The sequence below is a fragment of the Pteronotus mesoamericanus genome, unplaced genomic scaffold, assembly GCF_021234165.1.
Source record: "Pteronotus mesoamericanus isolate MK-2021 breed Mesoamerican mustached bat unplaced genomic scaffold, CSHL_Meso_final contig_269, whole genome shotgun sequence".
NCBI classification, from domain to species: Eukaryota; Metazoa; Chordata; class Mammalia; order Chiroptera; family Mormoopidae; genus Pteronotus; species Pteronotus mesoamericanus.
Window position 1 is genome coordinate 661,151 of NW_026555114.1, and position 16,087 is coordinate 677,237.

General features: G+C 44.1%; 1 protein-coding gene across 1 annotated transcript in view; it reads right to left on the minus strand.

The window, feature by feature from the left end:
• Positions 1–320: 320 nt before the first annotated feature.
• AATF (apoptosis antagonizing transcription factor) overlaps positions 321–16,087 on the minus strand; it is a 103,272-nt gene continuing 87,505 nt past the window's right edge. The window contains exon 12 of the mRNA XM_054574836.1: positions 321–697. Coding sequence (XP_054430811.1) covers positions 634–697 — 64 coding nt within the window. The 3' untranslated portion in view covers positions 321–633. The remainder of the gene's footprint in view (positions 698–16,087) is intronic.

The following is a 16,087-nucleotide window of genomic DNA, read 5'->3' on the forward strand; positions in this document are numbered from 1 at the left end:
AATGGTGAGAATGGGAAAGGACTCCGGAAGAATCTTTATGGGAGAAAAGAAAAAACAAAAATGAAGTCAGAGATCTGTATTTAGCAACAAATTGGCAAATGATTCTAAGTGACAAAGTCTCCAGGGCATAACTCTGAGGTTTTTGGGCTTCCCTGCTCCTCAAGAGCCACGATCCACTGGAAACACTGCCCACCCGGGAACAGCCCTGCCCCAGGATGACTCCTCTGCGGGGCTTACCCTGCATGGGGGGGGGGGGGGCCGTCTGGCCAAGGAGGGAACAAAACCCCTCCCCACAAACCTGTCGCCTCACTGGAGCTCTAAATCAGACTGCCTGCTGCTGAAGAAACCGCTAGGACAGGAAGAGCGCTCTTTATTTGTGGTGGATAAAGGACACGGGGGAGGGGCCCTTCGCACACTGGGCACTGGAGACACAGATGCTTGATTCCAGGGGTCCTGGGCCTTGTTAGGCACATGTTCTGAACAGCACACCTTCCCAGGGGTCTGCCGACTCGCTCACCCCCACCGGCCAATGGGTTCCTCTATTTGGGGCTGGATGTGCGGCAAACCTGGCCACGGCGCCCCCAGGTGTCGGGAGGCCCTGCCTGAAAGCCTTGCAGCAAGAGAGACCGGCGGTCAGTGCCGGTGGCCTTCGTCAGGAGGGTTGAGTTGGCCAAAAAGAGAGCGATACAGCTCTGTCCTAAAAGACAAATAAAACAAATTGGTTAACACATTGGTTAACTTTCCAAGATTAAAAAAAGAACTAAGTAGCTGGGAAATACCCCAATCTGTTTGTGTGATTGAAAACAGCCATGTAATTAAAAATGCATCCCACAGCTCTTATTCACAAATAGAAAGAAAGGGAGAAACCTAGAAGAAGCCAATCAAATAGTAAAATATGTAAATAGTCCAGTGTGGCTGGATACCCGGTCTCTAGGGAATGAGTTTTCTGTAAGTTTGCCCTTTACAGACGGCTCTTCAAGTAAGAAAACAAGATTGAATATTTTAATAGGATGTATGAGACTGCCACACGATGAGGATTCAATCAGACGTGGGATGTAGGGGGATATAATTTAGTTTTCATACATTTTCTTGGACTTGGCAGTACTTGAAAAACAATGAAAATGACCCAGCAACAAGATTCCAATTACTGTCACATGCGCAGCCATTCGGTAGTAGAACCAAGGCTTTCCTCACTCCCCTGGCCTTTTCTCTGTTCTCAATCTAATAAATAATTCGACTGGCTAATTTATTATTTCCAAAATTGGGGTTTGATGTTATGAAAACCACAGTGTGCCAGGGTCTTGAGTCCTTGGAAGTAAAGTAAATGATCGCTTCTGACCTCTGTTTCTGCTATCGAATGTAACATATACACAACCAACTGGCCAAAGTCACATGATGTGCCAAGGCCTACAGAATCTATAAAAGGTGGGGCAGGGGAAGGAGTTCTCCTCGCCTTGCGACAGAAGCTCTAGAACACTTTCGCCTGTACAGGCTCTCCTAGCAGAGAGAGATGAGGGACCACGAGGGTCCGAGCAGGTCAAACCCACCAGGGAGGCGGTCTGTGGAGGACACAGCCCACTGAGCAGGCGATCCACAGCTGCCATCTGCATGGACGGCGGCCACTGACCCTTGGGGTGCGGCGGGCTCGCACAGTGAAGGCCCTGGCCAGCGAGTCAATGGCCCCAGGAGAAAGCCACGCCTGCTGTTTTAAAGTTTCAGACCTAACCATAAAATAGAGCCTGCTGCTCTAGCTAAGAAAACAGGTTTTTAAAAGTGCTGTTATTATCTGAGACATCATTAGCAAATCTGACTTTCAAAATAAAACAGAGAAAGAAAAACACCCTTCAAACAGCTATTTTGGTTCAGCAAGACTTTAACATAAAAACCTATCAGTCTGTTTTGGAAGTCACCCCATTATAGTTGTGGTAAGAATAGAGGTACTGTAATTAGAAAATCCAGCAATTTTTAAAAGAAAAAAAAAAAACCTTTCAAAAGAAACCACAGAAGCCAAGAATGCACACTAGCCTTGTCATTCTGAGGACCACAGGGTGGACAGGGAACGCACAGGCCAGAGACCTGCGGGCCCCCCATCTGGGCACTGCCGCTCTGAAGCCGCCCACGCGGCAAGTCCACCCTGAGCACCGCGCTCTCTTTTGTTCCTCCACTACCTCCAGCGCTTGACCCCCCTTGGCCGGCCCCCAGACAACCAGCCTACAGGGGTGGAGGGCAGCTTCATACTAAATGCAAACGAGAGACAGGCAACCTCCCTTCTAGTTGCTTCCAAATACCAGCCCCATCACAGAAGCGACAGCAAGGCCCTGTCCAGGTTTTCCTTCGGCACGCGATATCTGCCTGCCAGTAAGCAAGTACAAGGCTCTCTAGCCATTTCACAAAAAAGCTGAACGGCATCATGGGGAAAGCCACCATGACAAAAAGGACAGTGTGACTTTAAGGCTGCAGCACCGGACGAGAGGGAAATGTAGAGGCCCAAGCTATTCAGCCTCGCAATCATGCCCTCCCCGCCTCGCCGAGTCTGCCTGCACCGACCCCATCATTACCGCCAGCAAATGCTTCCGCGCAGCCACAACAGCAGAGCAACGCCGGGGCCGGGGCAGCAGTTACTGTCCGCAGCAGGGTTCACGAGGCAGGAGCAGAGCGAAATGCTGAAACCCGTGTTTTGATAGAGCATCGTTTCACACTCAGGTGGGCAAAGCTGACAAACATATGCGGCTGTTCATGGCAAAGCAACTAGGAAAGCTAAGTGGTCTGGGTTCGTAAAATATTTTTACAGAGTGGGAGAATATGAGCAAGGGATCATTCCAATCTAAAAATCCCCAAGTAATTTCACTTTATGTCTTCCTCACCCGCTACCACCAACCAGGGACAGCTGGTACCTTCCAAACTGCTCCTCCAGGCCTCCACTCTTTCAGATCTTACCACCTCTGATGAGAATACAGCAACAGCCTCCAAGCCGCCTTCTCTGCTCCTTCTCCTCCCCGTCCCTTCCCCATGTCCCTCACCACCCCCGGCTGTAAGGACAGACAAAGCAGACCCTGCCCAGGTCCGGCAGCATCAGCAGGCTGAGTGCCCCCCACACCGACGGCTCGGCACTCGCTGCCCTGGCCCCCGGCTGGCTGGGCCTCCCGCCTGCTGGCCAGGGCCCGGCGGGGAGGGGAACCAGGACCATCAAGGGTGCAGCCTGGGGTCCTGGTCTTCCTGTTGCTGCCTGTCCCAACAGAATTTTCAAAACTACGCAGCCCTCTCACATGCTTTTAAGTTTACATATAAATTTTTTCAATAAACTTAACCACAAAGGATACAATTACCAGAGAATATTGTGAACACTAACTTTTAAAATACAACTCTTAGATCCCTTGTGTAATACACTCAATGAATCTATATGCCATATTGATTTGATGCCCATCATCACTCATTTAAATAACACATAAACAAACTCTAACTTGAAAATTTTACAGCATCTTTTTCTTTTTAAATGTGTATTTCCACTTGACTTTTCCCTAGAGATTTGGGTCCTAATAATATGACTATTTTATGCTTGAAAGTCTTTTATTGATCACCCTACCACACTTCTTAGTCTCAAAAATAAGTATGTAAATTGAAACACTTTTTGAAATTTAAAAAGTTGAAATAAAAATATTTTACTTTCTTCAGACCATGAGGTTCTAAGTAATTAAAAAAATTACTTTTGGATTGTGTTATCATTACAATTATTATTAGGATATAATCACACACACAATAACAATGTAAGAAAATATATTATAATCCTGATAAAAATTTAATGCACAGAAATAAGTAGGACATCACTGGGAACGCATCTCTCAGTGAGGCAGGCGAAGCTCTCCCTCCCTTCACTCCCCACCCATGGGCGGGCACTATTTATTGCTGGAATGAGAGGGCTCAGCTTCGACTCTCTGCCTGTGTGTCGTTTTGTGGACCTGAGTGCTGAGAGACCATGTCACATAAACAAGCAGACAGGAATAGGAGAGTTTTGTTAGAGCAACGTCATTCAATTCTTTTAATTCTTTCTGAGGTATACGCTCCCCCCCACCCCAAAAAAATCACATCATGATCTGCCACCAGAAATTAGTTTTGACGGTCTACCAGCTAACAATTCAATCAACTTCTACAATCTCGTTAAAAATAAAGGCCTGGGAACCTCCGGACCTGCAGGGACTGGTTGCCCAGCCCTCAGTCACTGCCGTTCTCGATCGGCACTAATATTCTGAACTGTCCTCCTGCATGGTGCCCTGGAGGCTTTCCCACTTCAGGGCAATGCCCTAGGTCAGGGCGAGGAGGGGCCGGAGGTGGCTTTCTGTCAGGTGGGCACAGGACGGCTGTGACAAGCGAGGTCAAAAGAACCTGCAGCCCCAGCACGGGGGCACTCGCAGATACAGGAAGTGTGTACATTGAGCGTTGTGGACCTTCCCCTGGGGAAGCCTTTAACACCCTGGGATGAGGGCTGCCCTCTAGGGGGCGCTGAGCTTTGCCCCAAACCCAGATGGTGCTAGATGCAGTGCCACCGTGTAGGGCAAGGGGGAATCATCTGGAAACAAACAGGATGAGCCCACATCCTTTGTCTCATCCCAAGGAAAATAAAACTAAAAATAAAAGTAGGTACCAAAAAGCCAGCATAGGACAGAGGGTCAGACTGCCTTCTGCTGCGAGGCCCCCTTCCCCCTGCAGCGTCTTCTCTCCGGGGATTCAGTCACACAGACAGACCCGACTCTCAATCCCGCAGGTTAACCTTGCCTCCATCTGAGTCTCCGGGATAAGTGTACGGTTTGATGCCTGAGGTCCCCTTAAGGCTAGGCATAATGAACTTGGTTTCTTTCTTTCTTTTTTTTAAAATACATAATTCCTCCTCTCCACCAGATTAAGAATCAAGATTTGAATCTCTGAGCTGAAGTGCCTTCCCCACTTGGTGGGCCCTTCCCCCACGCTCTGGCCTCAGCCAGTGGGGCTGTCCCTTGTACACAGTGTATTAATGTTGGTACCATGCAGGAGAATAACCTACAGAGCCATTAGCAGGACTTGGACCTAAGGTAGAAGGTCGATAGCAGGGGCTCTTCCTTGAATTAAAATTTAACTTACCCTTTATTGCAACCTACAAAGGCAAGTAATGAGCACTAACATTTTTATTTCTTTTAAACTGTCATTTAGGCTGTAGAGGGGATAATTACCTATCTCTGGTGTAGTAAGATTTTATAACCCTTAGTGAGGCATTTTCTAATTTAATATTTTTACTATATTATCATAAAACCTGTTTCTGGGGAAAAAAAATGGTCCTGGATTAGCAGCCATTTTCCATAAAGACTCCGTGGGGGGGGGGGCGGGGGGCGGGGAATTTGGCTTATTTATTGTGTGATTCTTTTGAAGAGACTGAGTACGCACAGTCTAGCTGTGAAACGCAACCCCTTCAGCAGCAGGTTTGAAGCGGCCCTCGATGAAGCGGCAGGTGCGTGGCGTGTAATGCAGCCCCCAGACACGTGCACCCAGTGCGTCCCCTTCAGCTCCACGGGAGCACTCCTCGCTGACCGCAGCACAGACCAGCATCTTTCACTTTGTTATTTGGGCAAACAGTATGGAGCACATTAAACGTGCAGATGATCTGTGCGGGGCTTTCAATTTGCTAGGCTGGCAGCTTGCATCTGGGATACCAAAGGCACTGGCCTGGCTGCACTCCAGGGCACCGCACACCCCCTCCTTTGACCAGACATCCCCAAGCCTCCAAGATATCCCCAAGCTGCACCTACCTGTCCCTGCTGCCAAAGGCAGGTGACAGCAGAGACGGCAGCAACGTCTCTGCCCCCTAAAGAAACCTGTGCAGCCTCCAATAGTGCATCATATTCCCCGAGCAAGTAGTATATGCAGGAGTTCTGAACATGTGGAAACATGTGCCAAAGGAAACAATATCACTGCTTTCCTACTTAAAATTATACACATAACCTACCCTTCATTAATTTGAAATTGTTCATTTGTTACTTCAATGGGGGGAGGGGTGTCTCCCTAAATGTGCAAGACACACCCCAGCATGCATCGTGGATCTCCTTCCTTTCTAATCCTCCCCATCTCTTACACCGAGGACGCTGGTGCTGCACACAGAAGAGGTGTAGCATTGTTCCTGCTTAACTTAATCCCTCAGACATGCATTGGAGAATCAAGGGACGATGAAACACACAAAGGGAAAGTGAGACAAAGGTTTCCGATTCCAACACTGCTCATGTCTAGATGAACCCTGGCGGAGCCCGGATCCTCATGAGACAGTAGGCACAGCCTGGACAGAAACTCCCACTGACCAGCATGGTCACTGACGGCAGATATTCTTTTAAAAATTACTGGTGATGTTACTGATGTGTGCATTTATTATACGTTTGTGTTTTGAAAACAGTTTGCTAATTAGTGCCGTGGAAGCTTATAAGCATGCTTTAGACATGTATTGTCTTTGGCCTCAAAGTAGAACACAAAGGTATCATAAATTCCTAAAATACATTTGAATGCCCATCTGAACTCTGTTAGATTTTCTGGAGGATTACAAGGATATGACGTGTGAGCACTTCTCTCGCCTAGGGCTTATGAATGACAAAGTAGAGACTGAGCTGGGAAGATGACGGTATCCAGCAGTTCTAAGACAACCCGCACCACTTGGAGGGGCGCAGGAGCGGTCTTCCTGACGCTGCTCCCAGCTCTGCTGTGCTAAGACGCAGGCCTGCGTCCCTCCGGAGCCGGGAGAGGAACAAGTCTGACTGCTCTTCCTTGTGGCAGCATTTCAACTATTTGATGTCTTCCCAAACCTGAATCTGTTCTTTTCTAGGTAAAAAGAAACAGTTTGCTCCATTCCTGCTATGACAAAGCTGGAGTTCTCCTGCCATCTTGATTGAACAGACAGTAAGGCCCCGGTACTCTCTGGGCCAATCCCGACGTGCCCAGGGAAGCCCAGGGCACTCCAAGCAGGACTCAGCTGCTCCTGTGTTCTCAACACCTACTTCCGCCTCCCCGGAGCTTCCCCTCTCTTCTGATCTGTCCACCAATATGCCCAGCATTCCCAACATCAACTGGAAAAGATATCCTGTCAGTTATCAGTGGGCATATGTTAATGACACCAAATGAAGGGATCCTCCCAACCTGAACCCCAACTACCTAAATGCTCTGTGGGGTGCTCCCCCAAATGTCAGAGACACAATCTTTCATTTCATCTTTCATTCCTTCTGCTTCCTCTGACCCAATCCATTCTCCTTTGTATCAGTGGCTCTACAGGAGAGAGGAAGGGGTTTGAGAAATGTTTCTATGACCTAAAAGGGGAAATATATTGATCCAAACAACAAGCAATTGCCCTGTGCTCCCTGGGGACCATGTGGTAGGCGGTAAACCTATGCAGCAATGGGATCAGAGGACACACACTGGAACATCGTCTCTCCGGAAGACTGGGTTGTTAGGAAGGCTGTCCAAGGGAAGGGACAGATAGAGCTCTTATAGGGAGGCAGTGTCATTTAGTCAGAATGACATACACAAATTACAAGAGTGGAAAACTTAGAATTCTTCAAGGCAGCTGAAAGGTCAGCACTTAACTCTCCCTCACTCTCCTCCCAACTTCCCCCAGCAACAAAAAGTGGATCACAGGCTTCTTTCTTTGAAATTTAATTGTGATTTCCTAACAAAACACAAAACACAAAAAAACAAAGAAATTGGGTGAAAAGAGAAGAAATCAACCTTTCCTTACCTAGAACTTATTTCTTAACAGGATCAAGTTAGCAAAGTAACAGTGACTCAGAGGACCCCCCGTTTATCACTAATTACCTAAATCCAGATGGAAGGCAAATCTCCAATCAGACACTGGCTGAACTCTTCAGCTTCACCACAGCCAAGCTGCAGCTTCCCAAACCTGCCACTAGGTGGCAGTACACGACGCACTTCTGGGCAGATCGGGCACCAGCGCGGCTTCCTGCAAACTGGGCCCATAAATTACCTAGTGTGTCTCCTCTCATCACCTTCCTCCCCACTGCTTGAAGGAGACTCTAGAAGGTCTGTACCAATTCACTCTTTTGGTCAGGTCAGAACTAGGTCCTTCAAACCTCTGCAAATGCTTTTAGCCCCACAGCTTTAAATTACAGATGGTGACATGTGGCCTCTGGCCTGTCTCCTAAAGATCAGACAGACTGAAGATTTATAAATGGTCAAAGAAGCAGGTTCAGGCCCCAAACAAAGGAACTGAAAGGCTGGGGAAAGGAAGTAGCGAGGTGAGGAGGGAAGGAGAGGTAATTTTGTAAGGTTTTCTCCTCACTTACCCTCCCTCCTGATTCCCAAGTCAGTTACAAATTCACTCCACTTGAACAAAGGAATAAATACTTGAAACTTCCATCATCCCAACCAATAGCAAAACTTTCAAATTCTTTCATTAAAGAAAAATAATTCACCTTGGTGGACTTGCAGAAAACAGTGCTCGGGTGGTCAGAAGAACTCTTCAGACAAAGGGGATATCACCTCCCCTCCTGTGCATTAATATTCCACATTCCTGGGAAGATTTCCACTTTCACAGTTTGACTGTTTTATAACAGATTTGATGCGAGAGAAGACAAATGGCCTCACAAAGGAAAGACGACAAATCATCTCACCGCTTTTAGCAGGGTTTTCTCTTTATTTTTATTTATTTTTATTCTGTAGCCGAGCTGCAGAGCTCTCTGCCTTGCTGGAGATGTTTAATATTAACGTCAAGCCACCACGATCCTGGCAATAGAGTTGGCCGGTGTTGTGTTTACGGTTTTGTGACTGCTGGCTTCAGGAAGATGAAGCTCCTTGTTCAAACAGCAGCCCCTCTAACAGCTCCTGCTAAAAGCCAGGGGATGCTTCACTGCTTGGACGTGAATCACTTCCTCCAACTGCATGGAGGTGAGACTGATGCTCAAGTTACATTTGTATCCCTATCAAGGCAGCTGCCCAATGACCTAGGGCCTGGGAGCAGGGTGCAGCAGATAACACATCTCACAGCTCCAGTTTAAGGGGCTCCAAACACACCGAAATTAGTGCAGGTATTTATTGTCAACCCCCAGAGTTCCAACAAGGCATTCTAGTACTTCTGGTAATGTCGGATTTATTTTACTTAAAAACCCCACCACCGATCCAAACATAAAAGAAGCAAGTACCTAGCAAACACACACAGGGCTGCAACTCTGCAGTGGCATGTCACAGGCCCCGCCTGGCCACGGGATCCTGGTGGCAAGCACTGTAACTGCTGACCAACTGTCCCACACTCCCCCTAGAGTGCGAAGGTTTCATGTTCTCCCTGTTCCTCTTTCTTATCTTCCTCCTGGCCAGGAGCACAGACCTTCTCCTAGGCTCTGTCCTCACCCGTCTTCCCTCCTGAAACCCTTCCCTGGAATCTCAGCGGTGCTCTCAGCTCTAACATCTCTGTGTGATGCACAGAGCTCCCTCTTCCTCACCTCCACATGCTTCCTACTCCCTGGCCCTGCAAGGCTAATCTGTCACCTAAACTAGCATTTCTGTTAATAATGGCAATGAATTCTTTGTTATTCATGTCTCACACTTAACTGTTTAATGGCAGGAAGCTATAAGCAGAGTTACAGGAGTCAATACCACATTTTCTGATGTAAAAATAAAATCCACTCACAGATAGGGCTCTTGTTTAGGCAGTTTACTTATATTAATTGATAAAATGCAAATTGATGCCCTTCATCTGTCAATCTTTGTGGTTTTTAACAGTACTCTTCAAAGAACTTCCTCCTCTCCTCTGTAAATCGGAGAGCACTTTGAAAGAAGGGAAGATCTGTCCCAGACACCTGCTAGGTGAACTTTCCCGGGGAGCACTGTCCAGGATTCAGCTACTCAGCCATCTCTCCCCGACCCAGTTCCCCAACTCGTCACTGAAGACAGCAAGTGGACGACCTCAGACAGTTCCACGCTGGCTTTGAGAAGCCTGACCGCTTGCTGCAAAACAAGTAGTTTACATTTCTGGCCCTGGAAGCTGCTGAATCTGCTGTGCTGCACAGCTGTGCCTCCCCTGCAGGACCGAGAGGTGGGTGGGGAGGCGGAATGCTGCCAAGTGCGTGTAGGAGAAAATGTGTATTGATTTCTTCTTTCTTATAAAGGAGCACAAAGCATTGAAGAACAATCGCTCATCTTTGCAGCATTTCACATTCCACACGAGACAAAAGGCCCAGCCCCCAGCAGCCTCTGAGAAGCTACAAGGGGAACCGCACAGAGTGGGGTCTCCTGGGTGTCAACGGCCACCATGCTGTCCAGCTCCACTGCCGAGACTCCAAACACCCCAGGCCACAAACGCTGCCTCTGCCTCTGATCAAGTAATTTCCCTCTCTGGGCTGATGTTTCCTCATCTATATTGGAGAGGAAAGAGCTTTCAGTCCTATTTACCTTTAAGTGGAGGTGCCCAGAGGGTAAAAGAGTTAATGTTTATAAAGTGTTCTGCTCCCTGGGGGGAGACAATGGATAAAACACAAGGTGTGGTTATGGCTCATTCAAGACCTCATTTCCAGAGTAGTTATAATAGCTTCCCTTACACACGCTGGCTTCCCAGCACCTAGAGCTCAAAGTACAATGAGCAATATCCTTTATCTAAATATCCTTTTTTGGTTTGACACTTAATACCAGCACTAAAAATATAACCAAGGTATATTTTTAGGTAACCAAGGACTACTATGCCTTGTTACTGCACTGTTTTCTTCTTAAACCAAACAAATCCTGAAGGCAGTGCCAAACACAAAGGCCTGTCTGTAGTCTCCATGTTTCCACAGTAACCAAAAATTTGTAGGAGGAACACAAAAAACCAAACCCAGTATAGGTATCATAGCCAAGATGGGCAGGGAAAAACCTATGGTGTAACAATGAAGTTTATGGTGTACACTCTTAGAAGTGATAGAAATACAAGAGTGTTCATGAAAGATCTTTTCTGAGCATTCATACCAAGTAAAAATGACTTCAAAAACTCTAGGTAAAGAGTTGGGAATGTGAAGTCCCAAATCTGGACTCTTCATTCTGGGGCTTTTCCAAGATGACCATGAGTGAAAAGAATGTGGAGCTGGTCCTCAAGTAGTGTGAGACTCTAGTGTGAGGACACCCACAAATAATTAGGACACAACCTGGTGGTGAGCACTATATATAATGTGGGCATGTCCAAAGTGCTGTGGGAACAGAGGAGAGTATACTACAGGAGCTAGGTGGTTTGGATAGATTTCAATAAAAGAGGCAAGAAACCATTGTTCATCTTATAGGACTGCTTGCAAAAATAATCTTACTAGCAAATTGTAAATAGACTTATAAGTTGAAAACCTTTAAAGACATTTCAGACAGAACTATGGTCAACTTTTTTGAGGTTTGTACAAAAATGGATATGTCTGTGTTGCATGAGAAGGGACATGATGTAATATATACACATACACCTGAAAACATATATTTTATTTTAATGATTACCTTATTATAAATAAATAGTAAATATTTATTTAAATAATTAAGTACAGATTAAAACAGTCCTTCTCAGAAACAAAAATTAAAAAGAACATTTCATTCTCAAGAATCTAATGAGCAAGAAGGAGTATTTGAACTTTATAGAGAGGAAAACTAAGGCCCATAGAGAAGACTTCTTCAGGGCCACACAGCACCCGAGGGCCAGGGTGTACTACGCACTCGAGAATCCTGAATCAGTTTTCTAGCTTAAGGAAGGCTGACGGCAACTGCAAAAAGACCTTAAATAAATTGTTTTCCAAGTAATATCTGTGCTACAAAACTGCTATATAATAAGGTAAGATACGACTGAATGATCATACAGGCATACTTCATTTTATTGCACTTCACAGATGTTGCGCTTTTTACAAATTGAACGCGGGACTGTCCACTAGCAAAATGATTAGGATTCTTGCCTTACCGTGGTGGTCTGGAACCAACCCCGCAGAACCTTCCGGGTATGCCTGTGTACCCTGGTATTAATGCGAATATATGAGCATAAAACCATGATGATACCAAATACAAGACTGCAGTAAACATGCATACTACTTTGATTTATAAGATAAGCATTCTTATCAAGAAAAAAAAACCTAACAGATACTTTTGTGAACTGTAGAAAATGCTGTTAGAGAGGAACAAGTAAAATAGGGGCTCAAGGAAGAAAAAGCCCCTCATTCAGTGGGAGGTGGGGAAGCCTAAAAGCCTCCCTAGAAAGGCCAAGGACCCTGAACGTGGCAACGGGAGAGGCTGAGGTGGGGCAGGGGCAGGGGATGCTCCAGGTTAAGTGAGTAGAATCAAGAGACACAGGGGGAGGAGTACGGAGTGTGTTCTGGAGACGGTGCAAAGGAGATGCTCCCTGAAACAGGCGGCGAGAAGAGGAAGGTAGCAAGGAGATGCTTCACGGCAGGCCCTGAGTGACAGGTTCAAGAGTAGGGCTTTTATTCTACAGAGAACGAAGAGCAACTTGCTCTAAGTGATATTTTAGGAAGGTTTAGTGTGGCAATGACACACAAAACTGATTATATCAGGCTGTTGGTTAAGAAGCTGTTAGTGCAACAGTCTAAGTGGGAAGTAAAAATAATCTGGACTCAAAAAGAGGCCATAGAAATGAATAACAGAGACCATTGAACAATACTTATATTAAAATAAAGTTCCAAGCAGATTAAAAGTAAGAAATCAGACAAAACTTAGAGAAAATATAGACGAATAACTGATCCTGGGATACATGAGGGGTTGTCTAAGCATAAAAGCAATGAAAAATATCCAAAAGGAAAGGGTTTTATGTATTTGACTATATAAAAAAGTAAAAGCTATATACAATCAATAAAAAACATTAACAACAGGAAAGCAAAATAGGGAAAATCTACAAAAATATGAAATATGGTATATAACCATAATAAAAGAAAAATGAATAACAGATAAAAATAGAAATACAAATGATTAATAAATATGCAGACTCTTCAAGTTTACTATGAAATGAAAAAATTACCATTAGATACCTAATCTGGTGCCTAGCACATTCTAGGTCCTCAATAAGGTGTCATTTGTTATAAACTTATAAGACAACCCTCCATATTAACAAAGGTGCAATGATGTAAGTCTTGGCTCGGACACAGGGTAGAAGGGGCGTGGTAATTAGTACATGCTACCGAGAACCATTAGAAAGTTATATCTTTGACCTGGGATTTACCATTCTAAGAACCTGTTCTAAAGGCACAAGCAAAGCTTAGAATATGGATTTCTATACAACCACGTTCATTGCAGCGTTAATTAAAGAGAAAAGCAAAACAATCAGAAACAACCTAAATGTCCGATAATAAATATTTTATAATTGAATATTCTAAAGTTATTAAAATGTCTTTTAAAATGCTTATAATATAAAGTTAACTGAAAAAATGGATTCAAACATATATGTATATATCTCTATAAAATATATATTCAAAAATATTCTGCAAGAAAACCTAAAAATATTAATAATGTTCAACTCTCTATAACAGATAGATGAATTTTTCTTTATCCTTTCTGTATTTTCCAAATTTTCTTCCATAATCACAGATTGTGTTTATTGTAGGAGAATAATATATTTTTTTCTAAGGGAAGTAGGTAACAGATGCCTAAGTATGGCAGAGGTAGAACTAAAAGAGCAAATCAATTGAATATACTGGATCAGGTGTCAAAGCTAATTACAAGGGGGTGTCCAACCTTCGGCCCAGGATGGCTATGAATGTGGCCCAACACAAAATTGTAAATTTACTTAAAACTGCTTTTTTGCTCATTATTTTTCATTAGTGTTTGCATATTTAATGTATGGCCCAAGACAACTCTTCTTCTTCCACTGTGGCCCAGAGACGCCAAAAGGTTAGGCACCCCTGGTTAGGGTCTTTGTAATCAAAAGAATGGTGTGGCCATAACAGTAGGTCTGGAAATTCAGTGATTCATACTAAAATGTGAATGATTTCATAGGCAAGACCTTCCAATATAGAAAGCACCTCTATTAGGAAAGGAAAAATCATTTTAATGCAAACAAGTTTTTTGTTTTGTTTCTTTTTCCCAAACCAGTTTTTAGTTGAGAGACAGGCTCTGTGTCTGTGTACTGGGAAAGCAGCAGCACCCTCTAGGCACATCATTCCTACAGATTTCTAAAAGCTTGTTGATTTTCTGGAAACAGTGTTAGGGGTTATGGGCCACGCTCCTAGGTGCATATACAATACGAGCCCCACTACATACTTGCTGTTTAACTTGGGTAAGTTAGTTATTTGCTTTATGCCTCAGTATTCTTATCATAAAATGCAGATAAAATACAACACGTTAGTGATTTCTTATAAGGATTGAATGAAATTACACACGAAGGGCTTTGTGCAGTGTCTGGCGTATAGTAAATGTTCAGTAAGTGGAATATGATATTATTCTGTGTCATTCCATTGCAGATCAGAAAAATAGGGTGGCAGACTTAGGGTGGATAAATCAGAGCAAAGGTTGAATGTACTTAAAAACAGAAATGGTCTACATATCTTAGCAATCTAATAATGTTGGTTCAGTTATCATAGTGGGAAATGTATTAAGATGTATGAATGTCTAATAGAAATTAATGGGAAAGGCATTTGGCCATTGCCTACCCAGTATCAAGTTACTTAGTTGTGATTAATACAATATCTATAAGATACTATATTTTAAAAGTCAACAATAATAAAATACAAAACCTTAAAAATAGTAAGTCTTTATGAGAAACATTTACAGTCACTTTAAAGAATGTGAAATATCCCTTTGGGGAATAAAAAGGATTCACAATCCTCTGAAGAAATGATGGGCATTTGACTGCAGAAATGAGAACTAGAGTCAAAAAGCCCCATTTTGAGGAAAGATTTACCTGTTTAGCATTTACAGTCTCTTTCTAGAAGATGTGCTTTTATCACTCTACATCCTGTTTGGAACCAAGGCTTCAATTTGAGAATGCAAATTCTCTAGAATTGTTTAAGATTGAACAGCAGCGAATCAGGAAAAATAGAGGAAATAAGAGCAGTGTTTTCTGTTCAACCCAGTTTTAGAACTCTGGCCCAAGCTTCAGGTTAGAACTTGGGAATGCTGTCTTTGTCCTTTCTGACATGACTGAGGAGGAAGGGTGCATGCCTCCTAGCTCTGTGCTGGACACCGTCTTCAATGATGATACATGGGGGGCCTACCTCTCAGCACTGCTGGGGGAGCATCAAATATGTGATGCCACCCGCCTGAGCATCAACAAGCAAATTATAAACTGTGTCAATCCAAGTTAACGCAGAGCTGTAATCCTCTTTAACAAGAGATCAAATCACTGCCATGAGTTATGTTCATTCTGTAATCTGATAAGGAAGAGAGGGAACTGCTAATAAAAGAGTAACGGGAGCCTTTAATGATGCTGGTAAAAGGCAGCACCAGTGAAAATGTTACCCTTGTTCATGCCGATTAGATCAATGTTGCATATTTGCCTGGACTTGTTTCAGATGTCACAATAACCCATGTCTTTTTAGGAGATAAGAAGCTCCAGAAAAAACATCTATATCTTAACCATTCTTGCTTGCAAGTTTTTAACCAATGAAAAGTGCTCTGTGGAAGGTATTTCTGGGGTTATTAGCTGATGTGCTCTCAAATGCTGAGCAAACTACCCCAGAATATTTCAGCATGATTCAGGTGCCTATTTCTAAGTAACAGGGTACAGTCAGCAAGGGGGAATCAAAAAAGGTCTAAGAAACCTATGGGTTACCAAGCAGGAGAAAAGAACATCATCAGTAGAGTGGTTGAATGTCGCCACATTTAGGGTACAGGCCCCCACACACAAAAATGGCAAGTCAAAGATAAATTGCCTGTAAAAATTCTATTATTCCAAGGCACCTCAAGAACTGTGTGGCAGCGATGTTGACAAAGCACTTTACAAGGCTGGATTACATTTATACATTTCTTTTCTAAAACTCCAGGTGACTTCTGGCCAAGATGGAGGCAAAGGTAGATACACTTTGTCTCCTCACACAACCAAAAGAAGGACAACAACAAATTTACTAGAACGGTCAGAAAATCAAACTGTATGGAAGTCTGACAACCAAGGAGCTAAAGAAGAAACACTCAC